General features: G+C 50.0%; 1 protein-coding gene and 1 long non-coding RNA gene across 2 annotated transcripts in view; one reads left to right on the top strand and one right to left on the bottom strand.

The window, feature by feature from the left end:
* The window catches only part of LOC147598499 (uncharacterized), a 201,341-nt gene that overhangs the window by 53,328 nt on the left and 124,409 nt on the right, over nucleotides 1-23,604 (top strand). The gene's annotated exons all lie outside the window — the stretch shown is intronic.
* Nucleotides 11,132-17,535, bottom strand: TVP23C (trans-golgi network vesicle protein 23 homolog C). Its single transcript, XM_086762477.1, has 7 exons — nucleotides 17,502-17,535; nucleotides 16,671-16,753; nucleotides 15,686-15,830; nucleotides 15,121-15,210; nucleotides 13,772-13,903; nucleotides 13,555-13,683; nucleotides 11,132-12,561 (listed from the first exon to the last, which is right to left on the bottom strand). The coding sequence occupies exons 1-7, from the start codon at nucleotides 17,511-17,513 to the stop codon at nucleotides 12,529-12,531; spliced, it is 624 nt and encodes a 207-aa protein (XP_086618603.1). The 5' UTR covers nucleotides 17,514-17,535; the 3' UTR covers nucleotides 11,132-12,528.

Raw genomic sequence — 23,604 nt, 5'->3', positions numbered from 1 at the left:
TCGCGGGACACGCTCTCCAGCCGCTAAATTGCGTCGAAAGAAAACGGCTCGCAGTCGCCCCGACACACGCACTTCACGTCTCGCAGGGCTGCGAGCACCAGCCAATATTTTTGCTTTTTATTCCAAATGACACAGGAAAAATGGAATGTCTCACCTCTGACCCCGGGAAGGGTCACACAGATGGCTTCCAGGCCTGGCAGAGTTTTAGGACATGGGATAATTCCCATGCACATTAGCTGTGCTGCTTCCTCTCGTGTAACTACAAGATATTTGCAGCTGTAAGTCAGAGGTCCTGCGTACTCAAACCACAAGAGCAGAGCTGGAGAGCTTTGCCAGGAGTGGTCTGAGCTGGAATTTCTTTCAAATACTTATTTAGACTGGGAGAGACCTGAGCCGCGGAGGTCACATCTGGGTCTGAGGGTGCTCCCAGGCCGGGAGGAGGATGCTCAGGAGGAGGCAGAGGTGGGCTGTGCCTGTGCCGCTGCAATTATTCACACCAGCTGGGGCGTATTCTTTATCAGATCTGGGTGCCTTGGCACCTTTGGGTACCACGGAGTCAAAGTTAATTAGTCACTGAAGTTCAAAATCAGTACCAAATCCATGAGAGCTGGGCAGGGCATGGCCATGGAATTCCTCTCACCCGGCAGCACCCAGGGGCTGAGCGGGCGAGGAATGGAGTGAAAGTCCTTTGAAGTTGAAAATCTGCCTGATGAGAACAGCAGCAACCTCTGTCCCGGCTTCCAGGGCTCGCAAAAGGTGGAGGCTCGCCCAGTGTGGCTGGTGCTCATCCTCTGCAGCTGGAGGCTGTGGGACCTCCCCGCGCATCCGCTGCCAGCCCACCGCCCAGGGCTTGCCTTTGGTCGAAAATACACAGCAGCCACGGCCCGAGCGAAAAAATCACTGTGCTGCTGTGGAGAACATACATGTGTGTGTGCACATGTATGTGCATGTGCACACGTGTGAGCGCCAGGTTGTCCGGGGCTCTGAGGACCCTGATCCGGTTGGAGATGTCCCTGCTCCTTGCAGGGGGGTTGGACTGGATGGGCTTTAACGGTTCCTTCCCACTCAAACTGTTCTATAATTCCCTGATTCTATGAATAAAGTTATTTTTTTCAACTGCACGCAGCCAGGAATCTCCCGCTGTGGAGGCACAGCAGCACCAGTGCCCTACTCCCTGGGGTGCCCTCTGCCTGACTCTCCAAATCCCTCACGGGCACGTATCCCCCAGACGACGTGTCCTCCACCTTCCAAACCTCAGCATCCAAGACAGAGACATGGACCCTTTCCCAAACCACCTTTCCCCGGGAGCAATCACGTACGGAGCGAGCTGCGGCCGGGTGGGTGGGTGCGTGCGCCGGGAGGGGAGCGAGCACGGGGCCAGGCTGCTGCCGGCGCAGGGCAGCCGGTGTTCGGGACGTCCAGCTTTGGCACCATGCGCGCAGGAGACACCAGCAAACGGCTGGGCAGCCCCGTTCCCTGCCAGCAGCGAGCAAACCTCCGTCCAAACTGGGCGCACGTCCTTCCATCCATCGATACACCAGGCTTTGTGACCTACCAGGCTGGGCGCAGGCATGGTGCGTTGCTCTGACATGAAATCTCTCTCCTGCTCTCAGCAGGGAATACAGCCAGATGCGCCTGCCGTATGGGACTGTTCCAGGGAGCCAGCTCCGTCGTCCCCAAACCCCGTGGAGAGCCCAGCCCCTCAACGCCCTGCTGCAGAGAAAGCGCAGAAATTTGAATTTCTCCTGCTTGCTGCTGCCGGAGTGTCCTGAGCATGGCTAATATTTCATAAGGACTTTCTCAGCAAGAAAAAAAAAAGGCAGACCGGGTGTTTTTGGAGCAGAGGACACCCTCCGTTTGCAACCCCAGTGACGGTCACGGTCCCCAGCACAGCGCAAACCCCGTGAGCCGAAGCTCTGCCGCAGCACTGGGTTGCTCCACTCTTTCCTCTCCGAGGTCTCTGCTTGGCAAAGGGCCATCAGAAAGTAGGGAATTTTTTATTTCCGAAGAATTCTGCCTTCACCCCAGCAGGTCTGCATGGGTCAAGGTGGAGCCAGGCAGCTACAGCCAAACTCCCGGCGGGCTCCTCGCCACTCCCAGTGCTCGTTCCCCGCCTGGGCTTTTTTTTTCTTTTTTTCTTTTTTTTTCAGAAATATTTGGAGGATGACTGCTCTTCCTACAAATGCCATATTACTTGGAAACTTGGATGCAAATGTAAAATCCTCTCTGAGTCATTCGGGCTCTCATTTTTCATGGACTTTTCGACTTGAGTACATTCATTTTAACATCTCTGTAATACAAAATGATTAAGCAAGGAGGGAGTGATTCATAAGAATGCAAGCTTGGTTTCCTGAAAGCTGAGCCTTGATTTTTCATTCAGCTAGGTGAGTTTTATCCTTGAGATGCTTTCCATTTCAAGGGCTCGATAACACGGCATGTTTGGCTCCGGAGTGGGGCTCTGTTTTTCCCGTGTGAAGGGATCTCGCTCAGTTGAGGGTAGAAAGCGGGGTAACCGGCCACTGTTCTTCCCTCCCCAGGGTGGGACCTGGCTGCGAGCAGATGCCTGATGCTGCTGTGGGTGTGGGACACGCCTGAGTTCTCTAGTTGTCATCTCTTTTAGAGAAAAAGCCCCCCCCCCAACCCTTATCAAGACATGAAGTCACCTATTTCCAAGAAGAACAACAACCCCGGGGAAAGAGACTCTGAATTTTTAACGTGGACATAAACCAATATTGGAAAAAAAAAAAAAAAAAGTTCTGTGACCTGCAATCCTTGCATGGCTCCATCCTCCTTCCCAAGCAATGAAGAACCACCTTCTGCTCTGGCCACGAGCCACCGTTCCCTCCAGCCGCCGTGGGGTGCCAGGCGAGTTGTCCAGGGCTGCGGCTGGGGCTGGCAGGTGTCACCACAGCGCCAGTAAGCGCTGAAAATTTGGGCACAGGACAGCCTTCCTTTAGCTTTGGGAAGGGAATTAATGTTCTCTTTTGCCAGTGTCACCCCACGGCCCTGCAGGTTGTCCTGTCAGAGGTGTCCATTGAGGGCCAGGTCTCAGCCTCTGCAGTTTCCTCCTCAGTACCTGCCAAGGCAGCTGTAAGTTGGGGGCCGTCCCCCATGGTCATCACCTGACGCTCAAGGTGCTGGTGAAGACACGACAGCGGGGATCCCAGCACACAGGGATTTCGGACGGAGAAGGTCCAGGCTCCTCTCCATCCACCTTAGATCTATGCCAGCAAGTGCATCAGCCCGGGGATTGCAGCTCCTTCCCTGCCCACCCACCACGTCTCCTGCGTGGCTCCAGTCCCCCACCCAAGGCTCCAAGTAACACCAGTGCAAACACCCAGTATCGCTAACGCCCAGCAAGGCCAGCGAGCTGTGGGACGGGCAGCAAGCTGCCTGTGGAGCTGACGTAAATTGGATGGAGAGCTTGCGAAGTCCTCTGCAGTTGATGTAGTGTCATACCTGCTAAAAAAAGACACCTCAGACTTGGGGCTGAAGACCAAGAATTCAGGGATCACCCCAGTTGCTGTAGTGCTGGGAGGAGTGCTGGGTACGGCTGTTTTCATCACTGCTGGTATCCACAGCCATCCATGTGCGGTGATGAGAACAGGCCGCAGGGGAGATGAAATCATTTCTTGCTACTTTTAAGAAAAATGTAGAACCCCAAACTCTACCAAGCCCAACGCCTGCACTATGGACACATAGCTACATGTGGGCCCACACCTGGAGAGAGACCTGAGCCACGAGACACGTGGGAGTTACAGTGCTTGCCGCACTGGTGGAGGATGAGGATGAGCATGAGGATGAGGATGAGGGTGCTGCAGGGCTCTGCATGGATGGGGATGTCAGCTGGGCGAGGCTGTGGTGTGCAAACTGCGGTCCCACCTTGTAAAAATGAAATCCGAGGCCTGATAATAGGTCGGTTGTTTTGTGAATATTCGAAAATCATGTAAGAGCGCTTCAGGGTCTTGTGGGGGCCAGGGGAGGGGAAAGCAGCTAAATGTAATGACAAGTGTTGTTGATATATCTGAAGCCAGAAACTTTGACGTTGCCAAAAATTACACTGGGAATGTTTGTGCTTGATGTCTCTCAGTGAGACCACCCGAGTAGAGGGGCCCAACTCTTTGCCTGGAGCACGAGGGATGAGGAGCAACTGCAAAACCAGGTCACGATGGATTTAGGAGTTTGTGGAACCAGCCATGGCAGGGGGATCTGCAGACCTGGTGAGGGATGATACGTCTGCTATTTCACTGAGCAGGTGACAGCTGCTCCTTACCCACCACCAAAACCATCCAGACCCAGTGCTGCGAGTGGGAGGCTTGGGAAGGACCTGAGGGAGCTAAGACCTCCCCAAGGACCTTCCCAAGGTCTCTGGGGATCTGGGCTCAGGGCTGTGCTGCAAAAAGGCATCGCAGCCCCATGGTTGTCAGCTGAGGCAAGCCACTGAGGTGGGACAGACGTGCTGGGGAGCAGCCTCGCACCCCGCAGCATCACCGCAGCGGGGGTAGCACGTGGCCTAGGCTGTGAGGGGTGAGAGGTGCCACCCTGGCTCTTCACTGCCCCTCATCGCCACCCGTTCACGGATCACGGGGTCGCCTTCTCCATCCCCACCCACGCAAAGTAAAGCTGAACCCACCACAAAAAAAAAAGATGGGGGTTGATCTGTTTTGCTTTGTATGGGACCAGGCTAAGGGCACCTGCGTGACGCCGCTGCACCTTCCTGGTCTGGGGGCTGCGACCTGCCAGCCACCGGTGCCAGGTTGTCCTGTCCCCTGTGTCCTGCCATCCCACAATGCCATCATTTGAACGGCAGGGAAAGCATTTAGCTGCTGCTTCAAAGCATCAGGGATCAGTGATTGAGCCTGGAAGCAGCAGACATGGTTTTTATTGCGGTGTCCAACAACCAAACCTGGCAGCTCCCACCAAAACCAGCGCTAAAATTCCCTTTTGGTTTCTGGGAGTGAAGCTAAGCCAAGATGGTTTAGTTTTGCTAACCTCAGCTGGTGCCAGAGCACTCAATGCTGGTGGACGCAGAGCAGCTCTCCTCAGCTTTAGGGGCCCCAATTCAGACCCTCACCAGGGTGCTTGCAAACAGGACAGTCCCCGGGATCCAAAGCAAGAGGCTGCACTCTGAGCTAACGAAGCAGGAGGGGGGGCTGGCGGGACATCCTACACCCCAAACCCAGCGCATGCCACGGCGCTGCTCCAGGGAAGCCCCAGCCCGCGTCCCGGGGACGGGTGCTGGACCCACGGGGGTGCGATGTGCTCCCCACACCTGCTGCTGGGCACAGGGCTGAATCACTTCCTAGGAAGCATTTATTTAAATCAGAGTTTGTTCTTCCAAACTGGGAGGTTCCTGAGGTCTGTTCGAGGAGACAGCCCAGCCAGCTGGTCCCACACACACACACCCAGCTGGGAATAAATCGGCTTTTTACTTACTTTTTCCAACTCAAGTGGTTGCTCACACCACCCCGTAACATCAGGGCGGTGAAATCATGTTCCCGTTATATCCCCGCTTGACCCCAGCAAGATCAGAGGGAGCACTAACGGAAGGAGAGGTGGCTGCAGTTCTTGTTTTCCTCCTTGTCACCCCTCTGCGAGGCGCCGGAGGACAGGTGGCCGCGGCCAGGGGTGATGCCTGGGGTGGTGACGCCCTTCCCACGCTCGCACGGGATGCGCCGGGCTGGCAGGTTGCTCCTGGCACTTCTCACATCGCAGGACTGCGCCTTGGAGGCATTTCCAACAGTCCCTTCCAGAAAACTTTATTTGCTCCATTAAAAAAATAAATAAATAATAATTTTAAAAAAGCATAAGAGAAGAGCTCCCTCTGCTGCTGTACGGTTTAGAGGGGAGAGGGATGGGCTGAATTCTGCATCACGCAGGGGCTGTCTGGGCTGGAGGGACCCGATGGCAGGGTCAGTCCAGCGATGCAGCTCCAGATATTTGCAGATGTTGCCCTTAAACTCAAAGGCCGTGGGGGATGAAGAGGTTTTGTCCAGGGGATTACTGGCCAGGGCTAACAAAAAGCTGGTTTAATGTCACCTGAAGGCTGCCCAGGCTGGTGGCACCTCAGGGGATGCTGCACTCCCCACCCACCCCACTGCAAACAGGAAAAAAAACCTCACAGGGATGTTACAGACCCTGCACTCTCCTCTCACAGCAGCAGGGTTTGGGGTGTCCCACTCGCAGCAGCGGCAGAAGAGCTCTGGGGGACCAACCTGAGCGTGGCTTGTGATGAAGGCCCCGCAGCCCAGCTGTTGGTGCCAGATCCCCCAAACCTGCAACCGGACCCGTGCTGCCCTCCTGCCCCAGTCACCAGCCAGACCCCCAGTCTCTGAGCTGGGGACAGAGCAGGATCCAAGCAAAGTCCTCATCCCCTCCTCTCTTCGGTCCAGATCCTAATTAAACCAAACTTCTGGGCACGACCCTGCCATTTAAAACAGGGAAAAAATCAAGGACTCACATACCCAACAGCTGTGCAAAAGGGTGTTTAGTTTTTTTCCTCATTCGAAGAGATTTTAGGTGAGGTTTTGGGCTGGGACCTTTGCCTGCAGGTGGGTTTGGGCACCTCCAGCCCGGCGGGCTCTGGGATGCTGGGAAGTGGGTGTGGAAGTTCCTGAGCCCAGAGACGGTTTTGGTGGGCGACTCAAATTCCTCCTGAAACAGGGTCCAGATGTGAGGGAGGGCTCCAAGAAAAGCAAAACATAACCCAGCTACTAGTTAAAAGAAACTTATATGGAGTTTTAAATCTTACAGCAGAGGGGACAGATGACAAGCATGGAAGGTCCCGCAGGGGAGAGGATCTGTCTAATGGGGGAGAAGTCATACAAATTGTCAAAAAAGGGCCGGACTCAACATCGGTACACTCAGTAGGAAACTGTGAGTAACCGGCTCAACAACTAAACCCTGCTTTAATCTGGAAACGTAACAGCAGGCAAGAGCGAGTGAGTGCGTCCCGTGGCAGAAAAGCGAAATGACTCATGTGCTCCGGTGGTTACTACGGAGTTGTTTACACATTGCTTTGCGATTTGAAAAAAAAAAAAAAAAAAAAAAAAAAGAAGAGGGAAAAAAAAATCTAAAGAACTCACCCAAAATGAACTAAATAGAAGGAGGTTTGCGTAAGCTGGTGGCACGAAGAGGAATAACTCAGCAGGCTAGGGTGGTTTCCAGGAGGAGTCCAAAGGTCTCAGGGATGAACCCACCGAGCCACCAATCCCCAAAAAAACCGACCGCTTCTCCTGCTGCCAGGTGGGGGGAAGGTGGGGAGTGTGATTCTAGGGTTTGGGGGTTTTATTAAGGATTCTGGGAGGAATATGAGGAAAAACAGACCAGAAAATTCAACTCCTACACTAAGTAAACTGTTTGGAGTTCTTCAGCCTGGGATTCACAGAGGTAAGGAACAGCTGAAGAGCTGTGGCTTTTGCCAGGGGAGTCCCACCTGGCAAATATTAAAGCTCTTTGAAATGTGTAGCAAGCAGCTGGGGGATGAGATGATCTGGCACCGATGGCCAGTAATTGGGTAATTTACAAATTAATAGCTTGTGAAAAAATCCATAACAAAAGACTGGGATAAAACAGGAGTTTTTGTTCCAGGGGGAGGTCACCGAAGGGGTTCCCTGGGAACACATGATTTCTGTACGAAACTCATTGCCGTGGGGGGTTTGGATGCCACTATGTGCTGAGACAAGTTCAGAGTAGTTAGAAACAATGGTGCAGATACAGCCTTTGAGATCCTGCGCCAGGATTGCCAGACTTTAAGCAGGTGCAAGAGTGGCATCACTATTTTACATCACCATTTCCTTAGCATCAGCATCGTCAAGAAACTGGATTTTGAGCCACAGTGACTTTTGGCGTGACCCAGAGCAGCCATTTTAATAAGAACAAACCCAGCTGTTTGAAGTAGATACAGTTCCTCTGTGCAACAGATAATTCAGCAGCGTGGCATGTCCTTAGAGGACTATAGCTCCTCAGCCTATACCCTATGGCCCTAAGCTGTCTTAGATGGCCTAAGATGGCCTAAAACCATCTCCGCTGCCCATTTCTACCTTGTACTACACTGCCGTTTGCTTTCTGGGCTTTAAATACTGCCTCCTCCTTCTCCTCTTTAAATGTGCCTTAGGAAAGCGAGATGCTTCCCCTCCCAGGCTTCATCACAGGGAGATGCAGCCATCCTCCTCCCCACCCCTGGGGCTCCAGAAACCTCTGGGATCTGAGCTGTACCCACTGGCTGGGTACTGCAGGCTTGCTCTGGCACGCTGACCGCTGGCCCTTAAGGTGCGCAAGGAAACAGAAAGGAAGCAGGACCACACAAAAACCCTTCTAAAAATTGCTCGTTGGATGGCTGAAACCACAATGTCCTCCTGCACATTTCTACCCCAATAAAGTCTGTGATCTTGCTGGGACACATCCTGGCAAATCAGCAGGCTGAGGGAGGGGATTCTCCCCCTCTACTCTGCTCTCGTGAGACCCCACCTGCAGCGCTGCGTCCAGCTCTGGAGCCCCCAACATCAGAAGGACATGGACCTGTTGGAGCGAGTCCAGAGGAGGCCACAAAGATGCTCAGAGGGCTGAAGCACCTCTGCTGTGAGGCCAGGCTGAGAGAGCTGGGGCTGTTCAGCCTAGAGAAGAGGAGGCTCCGGGGAGACCTGATAGCGGCCTTCCAGTGCCTAAAGGGGGCTGCAGGAAAGATGGGGAGGAACTTTTGACAAGGGCAGGTAGTGGCAGGACAAGGGGCAATGGCTTTAAACTGGAAGAGGGTAGATTTAGATTAGACGCAAGGAAGCTGAGGAAGAGGCTGTCCCCGCAGCGGTACCCAGAGGCGATGCCTCCCCCTGAGAAGCAGCAGTGAAATTTAAGCAGCCGAGCGCTGCAGCCTGTGGCTGAGCAGCGGAAACCAGCGCAGCGCACCCCCAGTGTCAGCTGCCCCGAGCCACGTGTCGGCACCAGGGAGGACAGGAAGGAACTGGAATCGCGTTCAGCACACTCGGTTTGCTTTCGGCACAGGCATGCAGATAATGACAGGCCCACGTGCCCTCTGTGGTACAAAAACGCTTCTATCAGTAAAACAGAAATAGCTTTTCCTTTCTCTGTACCCTGTGCCTGTCTTATCAGGGCAGCAGGGAGGCTCTCGGTTTGCCGCGGGTTTGCAGGGTGGGAAGGGATGCCTGGTCTCAAACTGGGGCTGTTTGCATGGAAAGGCAGGTGGGAAGGGAGCAATTCCTTCCTGCCAGGAGCCCTGGAAGCGGCGCTGGGTCCTGGCCAACACCCACCCTCCTCAGCCGCATCCCCGCTGCTTTTGGTCTCCCCAAAGGTCACTCTCCGTTAGTCACTGCAGCTTTTTGTTTAGGAAATACCAGCTGGGATGTCCTGTCCTGTGTGAGCAGGGCTGACCAATGCCTCTGCCAAACAACTACAATAGACCTTTCCCTGCAGCCCTCCGTAACCGGCAAGTCTCCAAGGAATTAATGGAGGAAGAGACAGACGGGCTCCAAGTGCCTGGAGCCAGGTTGCCCGTGCACGTTCAGCATCCCTCCTTTACCCTTCCCTGTGGCTCTTCCCCGCTGCAGGGGGGTAGCACAGAGGGAAGGGGAGATGCACCAGACAGGGCAAAACTGCTTCTAAAGCTTTTCTGTTTTGAGAATATCCAGATGCATCACAGTGATGTGTTAAAGCACAGGGCCAGAAAAACCATTGCTTCTGCCCCAAAATTAGAGTCCCTGGGGACTCCAGCACCCCACTGGCTGCACAGCACAGGGCCACGGTGGGTGAGGACAAACCAAGGCTGGTCTGCAGCAGCAGGAGGGGACAGGTCCCTGCTGTAGCCGAAAAGCAACAGAGCAGCTCATTCCTGGGACGCACAGGAAGGATGAAGCCTCACATACCCCAAAGCAGACAGCAAATAACCCCCAGGGCCTGTCCTGTCCCCAGCTCTGCGAGCAACCTCCCTTCTGGCCCAAGACACTGTGCTCCAAGGACTCAAAATGGCTCTGCCTGTAAAATGAGGATGATTTCAAACCCACCTTTCAGCTGTGCTTGCAACACCTGAGGCGTACTTTGCTATTTCAGAGCAAATAGTATTTTATTATTACTGCCCTTGGAGTATTTCTGTTTCTGTAAACCCTGAAAGTTCAGCCACCACCCAGGCCTGGATGTCTTAGGTGGGGCCACCACAACACAGCTAATGCTCAAAAAACTGCCTTAGCGTGAATTCCAGGGGCTTGTCAAGAAAAGTACATTCAGAGAATTTCTCCCTTCTGCAGCAACTCCCACTTCCTGCTTCACAGGAAATCCCAGCAGACAGCGAGTAAAAAATTAAACGAGACTCACACCCAAGTGGACAAGCGATAAGCGATTTCGTTCTGCTCCATGCTGTGGAGAAACACAATAAAATGCCAGTTTCTCAGAAGCCAAAAGACTGAATGTTTGCCAAGAGGCTAAAAATAAGCGAGAGCGCTATATTTAAAAGCACATACTAATAAACGCCTCTGTCCTTGATTAAATAAACTGCAACTTCCAGAAAAGCATTCTCTTTACCAGCAGTTTGGGGGGAGCTTTGGCAGCAGGAGAATAAACATTAAGTCCAAAATTTTCAACACATTTTGAAACAACTACCTCGTGGCTGGAGCTGTGCTGGAGTCAGTGCCATCCCTCCAACGGCAGCGGCAAACTGAGGGCTTGTTGGACTGGAGCAGAAAGGATTTCCGTTCCATCACGCTGAACGGGCCAGACACCGCACTTGCGTGTTCACATGTGGCTGCAGAAGCACTTTTACTTCAGTGATTGACTTCATTTTGCCTGTTTACATTCATTCTTTAGAAATAAATCATCCTTTCCATGTAAATGGGGACTAGAAGTTCCAGCTACGCGGCAGCATGAGCATTTACGGCAGCACACTGCCACCTGCCAGGAGCAAGCCAGGGACCCGAGCGCACGCTCTGCATGACAACAACTCCAGCACGGTTTGAAGAAAGTGTTTGCACGGGCAAAACTGTCCAAGATCCCTGGGTGAAAGGAAGCGTGCCAGAGCTCGTTAAACAGCACCATTTAACTCGACAGGTAACTCCTGTTAAAACTACATTACAAGAACATGGTGTATAAACAGAGCTCAGCCACAAATCATAGAAGGGACATCCGGTCCGGTTAAAGAAAGCATTATTTTAATTTCAAGATTTTATAAATACATATTTACAAAAGGAAGGTATCAATCCAAAGAGTTAAACAAATTTACAGCTCCCAAGTATTGCTACAGTACAGGGAGATACATCGTGTTAACGCAGCCCCACAATTTACAATACCCATTATTCATAAAGAAACCACATTCTTAATTTAAAATACCTCATCCAAGGTTTACAATAGCCACCGCTGCAAAAGCACGATCTGCCTTGAACAGAATTACATGACAAGAAGGAACTGATCCCTTTCATACAGCTTTTCACATGAAACACACCACTGTCTGCCATCTAAGTGAACACTGCCAGCCAACATTTCACAATCCTACAAAAATCTTTTTTTTCCAGCCCACAGACTCCCTGGAGAGCACAGCTTGAGGACAGCACACTGCGCAGATTCAAGAAATGTAAATCCCTGCCAGTCACGTTCCCCACAACCGTGCGCTGAGGGGCCAGTCAGGAAACTGCAGATCCCATCACCCTACACCCTCCTGGCCAGAGAAAAAGATGCAAGGCCCCAAACGCTGCTGCTGCGCAGCGCCGAGGCGACACCAGACGGCATCTCCAACAGGGTCAGTCAGACAATGTCTGCTCTCAGAGTCACTCTGCCTCTGGGCAACCTTCCGCGTAACCTGGTTTTACTTTTGCTGCACGCTCCATACAGACGCAGCCCTACGGGTAAAAGAGGGACTTTCCATAAATCCAGGAGTTTAAGATGTTACTGAGTCCTCCAAGAACGCTTCGGATAAATAAAAGACCAGAGCTGCTCAGAAGTCACTTTCTGCAGTTTCCACAAGACTTCAGCAATCTCCCTGCTGAGCCAACAGCAGCATTTCCTTTACGTGGCCTTCACTGCAACCACCTCAGCGCTGTTCGAGCGACAGAATGAGAGATGTGGAGCCAAAAGAGCATTATCTAAATTCTGTAACAGAAGCAGCAATGACCTCCAAGAACAAAACACAGCAAAGTCCACAACTGAAACTATTTGAGGCACCAGCTGCAGGAGTTGTGGGAGTTGCGGGATAACAGGAGGCTCAGCTTTTGCATGGTTTTTCTGAAGAAAGATGTCCAGCAATTTTCTCTTAATTCACCCAGCAGTTCTAAACCTGTATGAGAGCCACTAGGATACTTTTTTAATTTAAAGTTTAGGTAAATTAATTCTAATTAATCAAACTAAAGAAAGGACTGAAACACAAACTGCTAGTGGAAAATCGAATATAAGTTGCTAGGAGAGTCAACCTGAAGTCTTGCACAATTTATTTACTTCTTTTAATTCACACCTCACGTATGCAGCTCCCAAATCTCAAAATTTCTCTGTTGTCCACTACCGTGAATCCAGACTGGCTTGAGGCTTGCACCATGCTCAGGATGCTGTTTGGTCCTCTTTAGCCACAGTCTGCAGAAGGCAAAAAAGGAAAAGAAAAAAAGAACATGAGTACAGGAGAACTATGCAACTCTGTCATGATTCTGGGACAAGACATTTATTTCTGCCAGAGATGGAGACTGGTCTGGGCCTTTGGTTAACACTGCGGTGGTAAAAGCATTCAGAATCAAATCCAGCTACAGAAGAGCACAGTCCCAGCACGGACTGCCAAGAAGAATGATTCGTGGATGTCTGAGCTTCTGATCACACTAATGACAATAAATCCAGCAAGCATTTGTGACCCTGTGGCAACCAAGCCACCGGTCCCCAGAGTCATCTGCGTAATACAGCCAGCACCGCCAGGAAACCCGGCAAAAGCTGAAGTTAAATGACAGCCTAGAAGTGGAACAGGAGACGGTTGTGCCTGCTGCTGCAGGGACCTACAGAAGGAAGAAAACCCAGCACTGGGGCACAAAAGGACCTGTTGAGAAAAGCTGGCTGGAAATGAGAAAGAATATAAAAGCCAGTGGCAGCCCTTTCAGCTAAGAGGTACGCACGCTGCAGCTGCGCATCGAAGCACAAGGAGCAATGCAACATCCCTCCAGCTGCATGCTTTTGTGTGGTTAGCACAATCTGAAGAGCAAGCAGTGCAATGAAAGGTGTAATTTAGTAACGTGATATCCAAGAGCAGCAGAGTTTATCAAAAGCCATGTCACTCCGTGACCACTTTCACCGTGTTCCTTACTTCTAATACACCAGTAACTTCCATAGTGCTTGTCCATGGCACCAGCAAATAAGACAAGCTCACGGGACACTGCAAATGGAACTTGATGCCAAAAATTAGCAAGTTACTCTGTGACTTAACCAAGGGGGCTCAAATTCACAAGGAAGTAAGGTGTGAAGCGTCTCACCGCGGAACTCTAAATAACAACTTTTTCAGTCTTTCCTTCCATGCCCAGGCAGGAAGGAAGTTTATGGATAGAAAGAAATGTGACCAGAGGGTTTCCAAAGCCCTGGAAATCTTACCTGTCGCAAGAACTGCCTTCCAAGATAGCTGGTCGCCATGCTTGTCAGGTTCTTTCTGCTGCCAACTTTACACCTGATATAACCATAAAGGTTGGCTCCCTGAAGCACCACTCCCATCACCACCACTGCCTAGGACACAGGAAAACACAGTCACGAATTTACACCACCTTGCCTGTAACAGACAGGATCTACGACCGAGCTGAGGGAGTCCACTCACCAGCCATTTCACTTTGAAAGAAAAGAGAGCGCTGAAAGCAAATATCACCCAGATGACAGGACAGGTAATTAGACCTAACCAGAAAATTCGGGACTCTGCTTCTGATGAGGTTTTTCTCCCTTGCGGTGATACCTGGAAACAGAAAGGAAATGGAGATTAACAGGCTGCTCCATTGTATAGATCACGTTGTCATTAAAACCAGTCCAGAATCTACAAGCCCCCTGGTTTTTGCCTCCACACAACAGTACTGGGTGCTTTCAAGATCAATTTCTATATCACATAAATATCTTCAGACACAGATGTTTCCTTTCAAGAGATCCTTTTGTCAATTTCCATCAGAAACAGCGGAGGCAGGAGCATCAAATCCTCTTGGAATGCTTGGGGCTAAAAGGTTACGTTTGGGAAACATGACATTTACAGCATGGTTCAGTTACAATGTTTACAAACAACCAGCTAATGTTTTCTACCTCCAGATCTGCACAGACAACCAGGATTTCACTAATTCTAGCACTGGCAGAACTAAATATTGATACTCTTAGACATCAAAGCAGGGTAATTTTTTTCTTTACGCACACAGAGGTCTGACTTGGACCACACTATTGATTTTACAAAGTCCTTACAGAGCAGATCCCAAGCAAGCACTCACTTCTTCCTATAATAGTTAAAAAAATCTGGACTGGTTTAACACTTAATGGATAAATTTACAGCACCACCAGCAGCCCAGCTACCTTTCCTCCTCTCCTCCTGTATGTTCTAGCTTTTCTAAAAAGGCATGGTGTTGAGAAAGCATGTGCCTGTAGTGAGGGCACAACTGATCTTTACCTCACTCCAGATCTGCATGCCAGTAACTCCACACAAACAGAGAAGAGAGACTGGGATCAAAAGGGTAAATAGGTGACAGGCTGTGAGGCGCCTGGAGATACTGGATACTGGAGAGGCAGCAGCAGCCATCGTGAACACAAAGGCAAAGCAACGGCCGTGACAAACGCTATATATGTTTCCTCCTACTTCCAATAATTTTTAATAGTTGATGAAAGCTACATCAGCTGCTCCAAGATCACATCAGAAAACTTGTAGGCTACTGACATGAACTGGGAACCTTTACTGCATTTTCTGCAGAACTTTTAGGTTACTTGCATTAAGTCAGACCAATACATCATGAGAATTTTCAAATAATTCAACAATCAAAAAGCTTGTTCAGCAGCCTACGTGAAACAAGCCTGTGGTTACAGATGTGTGGCTGAAAGTCTATGTCTATGTGGTGCAATTTACCATCACAAGCATAACTGCCCATTAATAGGGGTTTCATAAAACAGAAACAACCGAAACAAAAATAAACAAACAATTACCTTCCTGGCTTCAAATACCCAGTGACTTCTACCATCATCATCCACCTGGTTCCACCAGCGAAGGCCAACCATCAGACGCCCTGTGACATTCTGAAAAACAAGAAAAGCAAGGAGCTTTAAACTTTCTACTAAAAGAAACCATTTGCCAAATTTCAGCTGTTTGGGTTGCTATTTTCAGTGTTGCTCATTTGCCCTCACATTTGGCAAAACAAGATTACAAGGCTCTTATGTCCAGAACAATCTATTTTCTGGTATGTCCAGCACAATACCAAATTACCATGAGGCATATATCTGGTGATTCAAAGCGATCTGATAACAAAGCCTGTGCTACGTTAAAAGAAAGCCTAAAATATGTTCTCCATTTGATTTGCAAAAAGAAGTCAGGTACGCAGAGATTTAACAGTTATTATTTCATAACGCTCTGCAGCATATCACAGTACTTGAGGGTATTTTGAGTATCATTTTGTGGGAAAAGCATAAAGAAGGTCCTTTTTTTTTTTTTTTAACTGTTCAATTATTCTTATACAGTAAGACAAAGATAACAAAAAACATAAGAGGAACTTACCTTTACGGCCCAAAAGTCACACGACAAGAGGAGGATAATTGTCACCATGCAGGCAATAAAGCTGCTAGTTAAGAGCTCACAGAGCAGATAGACAACTATCGCACTGACTCGGAAGAATAAGTGGAAAAATGATGCCACTGGATGCCTGGAATGAAGTACAGTACAGTCACAGCTCTTTCAGACAGGACTGAAGCAATTTCAGAGAAACGACATTGCCAAGACTATCTCCCACCAGCTCACAGGATAAGGATCAGCATCGTAACATGAACCCAGTGCGCAACGGCTGAAAATAGGGGAAATAAACTGAGTAGAAGCTCACCGTACAGAAGACACACTCTGTGTGCAGCCATATCCCACATGCAGATAGAATCTGGGGTGGAATGGGACAGGGAATTTTAATGGGGTAAATTTAAAAAGGAAGAAAAGAGGAAGCACCAGAACGAGCTGAGTGAGAGATCACATTTCCCAAAACAGCAGAATCGCCCTTCTTCCTGACTTCTGCAGTTTCCAGGTCAGAAACACGCAGCACAGAGCCAGGGTCACCACAGTGCCTGGACACTGCTCTGTGGCAGGAGTTTGGGCAGAACGAGGAAGGAGGTGGCTGGACCAACTACGCCAGGACACGGCAGACAGCAGGGTAGCACCAAACATACTCGAGAACGAAGACTGGGGAAGAGATAACAGACTAGCTCAGAACCAGCACTCAGCACAGCGAGACCCTCCCGTTACACAGCGTCATTGCATCAGCACAGATGCCTTACACACAGGAAAACAAACACAAACAAAATGTGAGGGCACACAGAGGCATGAAGGCACAGATCTACAAATTCCAGTTGAGCTTCTGGAACCAGTGTCCTCAGTTACCCAGAAATCACTCTCCAAATAAAGAAGATATTTGCCGTTACATGTTTTGATGTCCCATGGCAGCCCTCACCTCCTCACGCTTCTGTCTAGAACTTATCTAGAAACTCTACTGGCCACTGACCTTATTTTTGACTTTTTTGATCTCCTGGATACATCATCATCCGCATCAAAGAGAGACACATCCTCAATGTCATCATTGCTGTCCTAAAGCAGGAAGAGATGCAAAGAGTTATATCAGAAAAACAAACCCATTTTCCACTTCAAGCAGGGACAGAATATTATGACGGCACCATAAAATCAAAATGAAATTGAGAAGCTGGTGAAGATGTAACCACAAACGAAAGGAAAAAAAGCAGGAATTGGATTCTAACCATTAAACGTTTTGATTTGTGCTTAGCAAAAACTACATCAACTCATAGTGAGAGCCCAGGGCTCCATCCCACACCCTGGCAGTCCCCCTCACAGCCTGGCCCTGGGTCCTTTACCCTTCATTCCTTTCAGAGAACTCCCTGCCCTGCACAGAAGCTGTTCCCGTGTCCGGTAACAGGTTCACCCCCCGCCGCGCTTCAGCGAACACAGTGTTGACAGAACCGGGATTATTTTTACAGACCGAGCACAGCTCTGTGGCGGGCCCTGCGGAACCGTGACGCCGACACCACCAGCGGGGCCGGCCGCTCTCCCCCCGAAGCCCCTTTCCCAGGGCCCAGCCCTGCCCTGAGGCCGCGCAGCCTCTGTACACCGTTACAGAACGCCAAACGGCCCCGGACCGTTACCGACACAGGCCCGATCCCGGGCGGGTCCTGCGAGGCTCCGGGTCCCCCGCGGGCTGCAGGCCTACGAGGGCAGAAAGCGCCTTTCTGTCTCGCACCCCCGGTGCCCGGACGCTGCTGCAGGGGACACGCTCCCGCCCCGGGCCCGGTACCGGTGGTGCCGCCGCCACCACCCCCCTCACCTGCTGTAGCATGGTGGGAGCCCCCTCACTTCCGCCTGCCGCGCCACGTCACCGCCGCGGGCCAATCACAGCGCACGCCACGACGTGCGCGCTGGCGGTGGGAGGGAGCGCGACGCGCGGCCTCGGCACCGCCCGTACCGGTAGCGGACCCGGCGCGGGGGGAGCGGGTGGGGAGCGGGCCCGGCCCCCGCGGGTTTTTGGGCACCCTCGTCGTTCGTACGGGGTAAGTGAGCTGCCTGCGCGCACCGCCCAGCTCTCGCTGCACAGAGCCCCTTCCTGAGCAGCTCGGTAAAAGCCTCTACTCCAGCCACAGGTTAAAAAAAATAATAAAAAAATTAATAAAAATAAAACAACTAGATGTCTAGAAAATGTGATAGAAAATGCTCAAAATAGAACAACACGCGCAGATCAGTATTTTTAAAACAAAAGAAAAGACTGAGCAGCCGAGCTGAAAATACAGGGGAAGCTTTAAGCTTCCATTTTTACAAAGTTTACAGAAAAGCACGGAGCTTGCAGGAAAAAAAAAGCGCAAGTTGATGGTGCCCCCGTTTCAAAATCGCTTGCTACAGCGGTTGGCATGAGCGTACGGAAGCGGCGAAACCCCAGGATCTACCCGCAGCTGCGAGCTTCAGTACAGGAACAGCGCGGAGAACGTTCCTCCGTGTAATAAACTGTGAACTGTTTGTTCACCAAACCTTGGCAGAACAAGAAAGTTACGTGACATACGCAAGGTCGGCCACAGGCACCCGGCTATGTAAACACAGCACGCAGGGCTGCGAAAGGAGGGGGGGTGCTCATGAAGACGAAGGGTATAAAACCAGTAACTTTCTAACCATATAGTTTGAAGAAGCAGTTAGTGGGAGGGGGAAGTCTGTTTTCATGAGGAGTGAGAAACAGTCTCACATTATCTCGAGGGAGTGATTAAGAGGAGCAAGGATTCGAAAATAGGATGGCATCCATCCCATAAATCTCCTTGCTCAAGGAAAACGGGTGGTTAACAAGGACAGGAATCGGCCCGGACTGATAAGGACACTGCCAACTTGTAGGATCAGCACATTCCAGGCAAAGGTGAAAAGTACACCGTGAAGAAGACCTACGGCCTTCCTCCCAAAAGACCCCCGAAGACCCTCGCCCACAATTCCTGGGAGGATTTGCGCAAGCGCGAAGGACTGATAAGCTAATTAGCATACGAAGCGAGAGTAGGTGGGTTTAGATAATGAATATGTATAAGTGTCAACGAAATATTCATTGTTTTACTGCATAAGAATGGGACGGTTTGCTACCTCGGCGTGCGCCGTTGGCGGAGCAGGAGACTCCCCGGCCGCCCAGCGCTGTTTTGCTTACTGGTCGCTTGCTTTAATAAACCAAATTTTTAGTTGGCCAATCGCTCTCATTTAATTAGACAAAGAGGACAGATAAACTATAACACTCAGGGCAGAAACCAGTACGTTCCACAAAGTTAACGCCGTGGTCATTCCTTCCAGTTGTTCCTCCTGGCTGTTTCAGGAAGCGCGAAGGAGCAAAGAGGTTGCCTTGCGGTGAGGAGCGATGTTGTTTTGCTGCTTGCCGGCTGTTTGGAGGAACGTTACTTGATCCAATTGGGAGCAAAAAGGGTCTCCCTTTCTGGATCACTCTTGTTGTAGCCAGTTCCAGCCGTAACTGCTCACTGGGTGGATCCGGCAGCTGCTGTGATCCTGAAGGACCGTGTGTTTGGTTCAGATGTAGTTGTTTTGGGGATTAGCTCATCCCTCATACGCCTTAGAGGAGATTTCAGACCTGTAAGACTATCATCTCCATAGCAAGTTGTACATCAAAGCAAAGATGCAGAAACCCAGAGCTTTTTAGGGACGAAGAAGTCCCTAACTGGGATGACCTAGGAGTACTTTGAGCTGGTTTGGTCCCTCGTCTGCTTCACATGTCCCGCACACTGATGGGAGAGGGGAGAGCGAGCAGGGGGAACCCGTGTGAGCTCTCCCTTAGCGCTAGCACATGTCACTACCAACAGTCCCTAGTTTTCAGTTAAAAAATCATCATCTAAGCCAATAACGTGAATGCGTACGAAGTGCTGGTACCAACGATGCATTCTTCCTGTGGTTTCTCTGCAGAAGTCTAAAGCCTGGTTGTGCTGTGGCATAAGAGATGTTACAGAAGTTACCATCAGTGTTGCTGCAACACAGTTAATGTGTTGTTATTGTTGCTGGAGAAACAAATTGCTTGGGACCCTTTTAGATACACAGCACTACTGGCTAGGCTCAACGCTGAACTGTCAGAAAGTAAAGCAAACAAAAAAAGTCAATGAAAAAATCTACTGTGAAACCTCTGAAGGAAACTGTCACTGTGTTGGACAAAGCTCCCTTTGGCTCTCTGGGCACTTCCACCCACAAGTTCCTGCTCAGGGGGCAGCGAAGTGTCGGGCTCTTGTGTCCGCTGTCCCCAAAATGCAGCTGGGGCCCTGGACCCCGCAGTTGGAGCCACTGTCGTAGTTCAGCCCCAACAGGGACCAGACTACGCAGTCTCTCTCTCACTCCCCCCACTCTCCGAGAGAATAGGAGGAGATTTGACAAACAAAAGAAAACCAGAAAAAAAACCAAACACGCGGGTTGAGATTGAACAAAAAGTAAATTTAACAGTAATGACAGAAGAAAACAAGACAGTGATGGAACACAAATACAGTACAATAGCTCACAACAAATCTCCACATCCAGTCTCTTCCAAGTAGCAGGGGGCCTCCCTTCAGCACCCTCCTCACTTATATACTGAGCATGATGTCAGATGGGATGGAATAGCCCTTTGGCTAATTTGGGTAAATTAACCCCAGCTGTTAGCTAATTAGTTAACTATCCCAGCCATAGGGGCTACCAGCTTCAGTTCTCCACCCAGCTCAGGTAAATATTAACTCTATCCTGGCCAGAACCAGGACAGCCACCCAGGAGGGAGATTGAGGTGTGGAGCTGCAGCCACAGGGAAAATCCCCAGACACACAGACGGTAACTGCAGGGCTCAGATTTGCCCGTGCTGCAGGGTTAACATCCCTGCTTGCTTATAAAGAGCTGTGGTATCTGCTAGTGCTGTAAGTGAGACAGCTCTCCCTCTCATCACTTTCTCAAAAACTGTATTGGATTCAAATTAACACTTTAAATAACACCTGAAAAACCACAGCAGAGAGACACTATAGAAGTAAGTGGATTATGCAGCAAGTCAGAAGACTTAACGTTCATAATGTAAAGACCTGGCTGTTTAATGGTCTTTGTCGTACATCTTTAATTTTTTAATTTAGAAAGGGCAGATGTAGAGTTATTAGAATCGCTGCTGTCTTAAGTCCGATATACACAATCTAATCTCACGTTGCCTGACCCAGCCACGAACAAGTAAAACATCCTTTCTCTTCTGTCCTGGTTCTGGCAAGGACAGAGTTAATATTCACCTGAGCTGGGTGGAGAACTGAAGCTGGTAGCCCCTATGGCTGGGATAATTAACTAATTAGCTAACAACAATACTGCCTGTGTACCATTTTGTTTTCACATCAGTTTAAAGACAGTATTAAAAAATCCATTTTGTTTACCTAGTGAACAATGCAATGCTCCCTGAAGTCAGCATGCCGCTTCACAGGCAATCCAGCGCTGTCACTGATAAATAAAACACTATATAAAAACTCAATTTACTTTTTATATAGAATCATAGAATCATAGAATGGTTAGGGTTGGAAGGGACCTTCAAAGGTCTTTGCTGTTGCCTCTTTTTAATACTCTCTTGCTCCTTTTCACCGTGTGAAGCGTCAGGCACTGTTCCTCTGCTGAAATACAAACACTTCTAGCTACAACCAACGCTCAGGTAAAAACACGTTTTGTTCAGAAACGCCTGTTGAGCTACACAGACAAAATTTCTGTGATGCCAGTACGATACCATCACACCAGGATGATATTATCCACGCTTTGTGGATGCCAAGTACGGCATTAATGGCACCTAGTTACAACAAAACTGCATCAAAACTATCTTGCCACCACTCTGTCTGGCTTCCTCCCTGCTTGCGGGTGCATCACGCCCTGCACAACACCAGTGCTGCCCGCGGCACCCCCAGGTTGTCACCTCTGCGTGCCCGAGGGCCAGGTGCACAGAAAAGTTAATTTAACTCAGAAGTTAAGAGACTAAAACAACCTCCTTAGTTGCCTTCCTAAGTGACTTCACGTACCGTGTATGACATCTTCCCGTAGGTTAATTCCCTTCCAATGCATCTCTGATGCCCAGCTCCCAGCTTCGCCTCCGCTGCGCTGAGCTAAAGCCATCGCAGGACTCGGTCCGGCTCTGCCTGTGGAGGTGATTCCGCACCACCTCTGAGGGCTGTAGCATCTTGCAAGTGCCCGAGCACCCACACCTGCAGGGAGATGCTGCTTTATTGGCTCCAAATAGGAAGACAGCACTCTAACCCTCCTCACTTCAGCGTGACTGAAAAGGCGTCAGCCTTTCCATGATGTTTTGCCATCGGGCTTCCTCTGTCAGATGTTTTTTTTCCAGGGGGGTTTTGCCAAAGGCCCTCCGGCTGCAGCTGTGCTGGGTTTACGCCTGATTTCTTGTGAGAAAGTGCCATCCCGTGGCTAAGTGTGAAATCCTTGCTGCTTCGTGACTGAAAACTGATGTCAGGCGAAGCCCCTTCGGATGGCGATGATAATCCCCGCTGTGCTGCGCTAAGGCCGGCTGCCAGCCTCCCACCCCTGCTCGCCCCCAGCCTGCGTGGCCTTTCGGCAGCAAATCTGAATTACAGCCGTCCAGCTCCCACATCTTCTGTAGTTTCTGGCTTCTTTATAGTTTTACATGGACACTTAGTTTTTATTACTTGTTCGTTATTGTTCTTTGGGGGGCAGCTATTGTTATTTTCCACTGTTATCATGGTCTGGCTTCATCTCAGGGTTTGGAAGTTGGAGATGACAATAAAATAAATAAACCAAAACTAATCAGCGCCCTATGGTACGGAGAGTTTCGCAGGCTCATCTCAAACCAGAACTGGTGCTGAAGGCACCCTTGACGTGACCGTGGGCAGGAGCATCCTGCCTCAGGTCGTGAGTGCAAGAGGAGAACAGAGGTTTCTGGTACGCTGGTGCAGATATTCAAATTTGGGCAGCTAGCCAGGTTTTTGTCTTCCCAACTCAAACGAAATTAAGCACATTTATGTGATTTATCCACGAGAATAGAGAAATAGAAACCACTACCGCTATTTTTTTTTATTTAATAGGAGTTAGATCTCAAGCTGCTTTCCAGCTGGGTGGCCCCAGCACGTCCTGGTGCCTGGGGCTGCTCCTCCCCAGGGGCAGGACTTGGCACATCCCCTTGCTGAACTTCACCAGGTCTCTCTCAGCCCTGATGTCATCTGCCAGCTTGCTGAGGGTGCACCCTGCCCTGTCATCTACATCATTAATTAATGAAGATGTTAAGCAAAATCAGACCCAGTATGGACCTATGAGCTACACCGCTGGTTACTGGCCTCCAATTTGACTTCGTGCTATGGATCACCGCCCTCTGGGCCCAGCTGCTCAGCCAGTTTTCAGTCCACACTTCTGCTTATAAACACTAATCAATCTGTATAAACTCTAATGAGATTTTTTAATTATTAGTCACACACAGTTGAGCCATATGTTGAGCTATATTAGTGTCAAACAGTGCTGCGCCTGTAGTAACAGCAGGTCTAGCAAGATAAATCCAGGAGCAGACTCGGTCCGTTCATTGCCTTGAGAAACAGCTGGATATATCAATAACACCTCTTAGAAAAACTTATGGTTGAGATGTCTTTTATACTTAGAAACCACAGGGATCGTGGCATGGCAGACTCAGCTGGACACCAGAATCCTCAGATACTGGTTGTTTGCTGGACGAAGGGATTACACCAGATAAACATACTAAGCCCAAGTTCAGGAGCATCTGCTTTCCCCTCCTCAATAAAGCAGTCTAGAGGTAGGCTTTTAGTTTTCCTTAACCAGGCCTTCTTTTGTGGTCTTTGCTGATCTTCTGGGCTCTGTGTGGTGTGCCTGACACCGAGCTACAGCCTCGTACACCTCCTTCTGTTTTCCTGGCAGAAGCCTGAACCCACTGCTACTCTGGGAAGGGTCTGCAG

Source organism: Chlamydotis macqueenii, chromosome 18 (genome assembly GCF_036417535.1).
Source record: "Chlamydotis macqueenii isolate bChlMac1 chromosome 18, bChlMac1.mat, whole genome shotgun sequence".
Taxonomy (NCBI): Eukaryota; Metazoa; Chordata; class Aves; order Otidiformes; family Otididae; genus Chlamydotis; species Chlamydotis macqueenii.
This window is presented reverse-complemented; position numbering and strand designations above follow the sequence as displayed.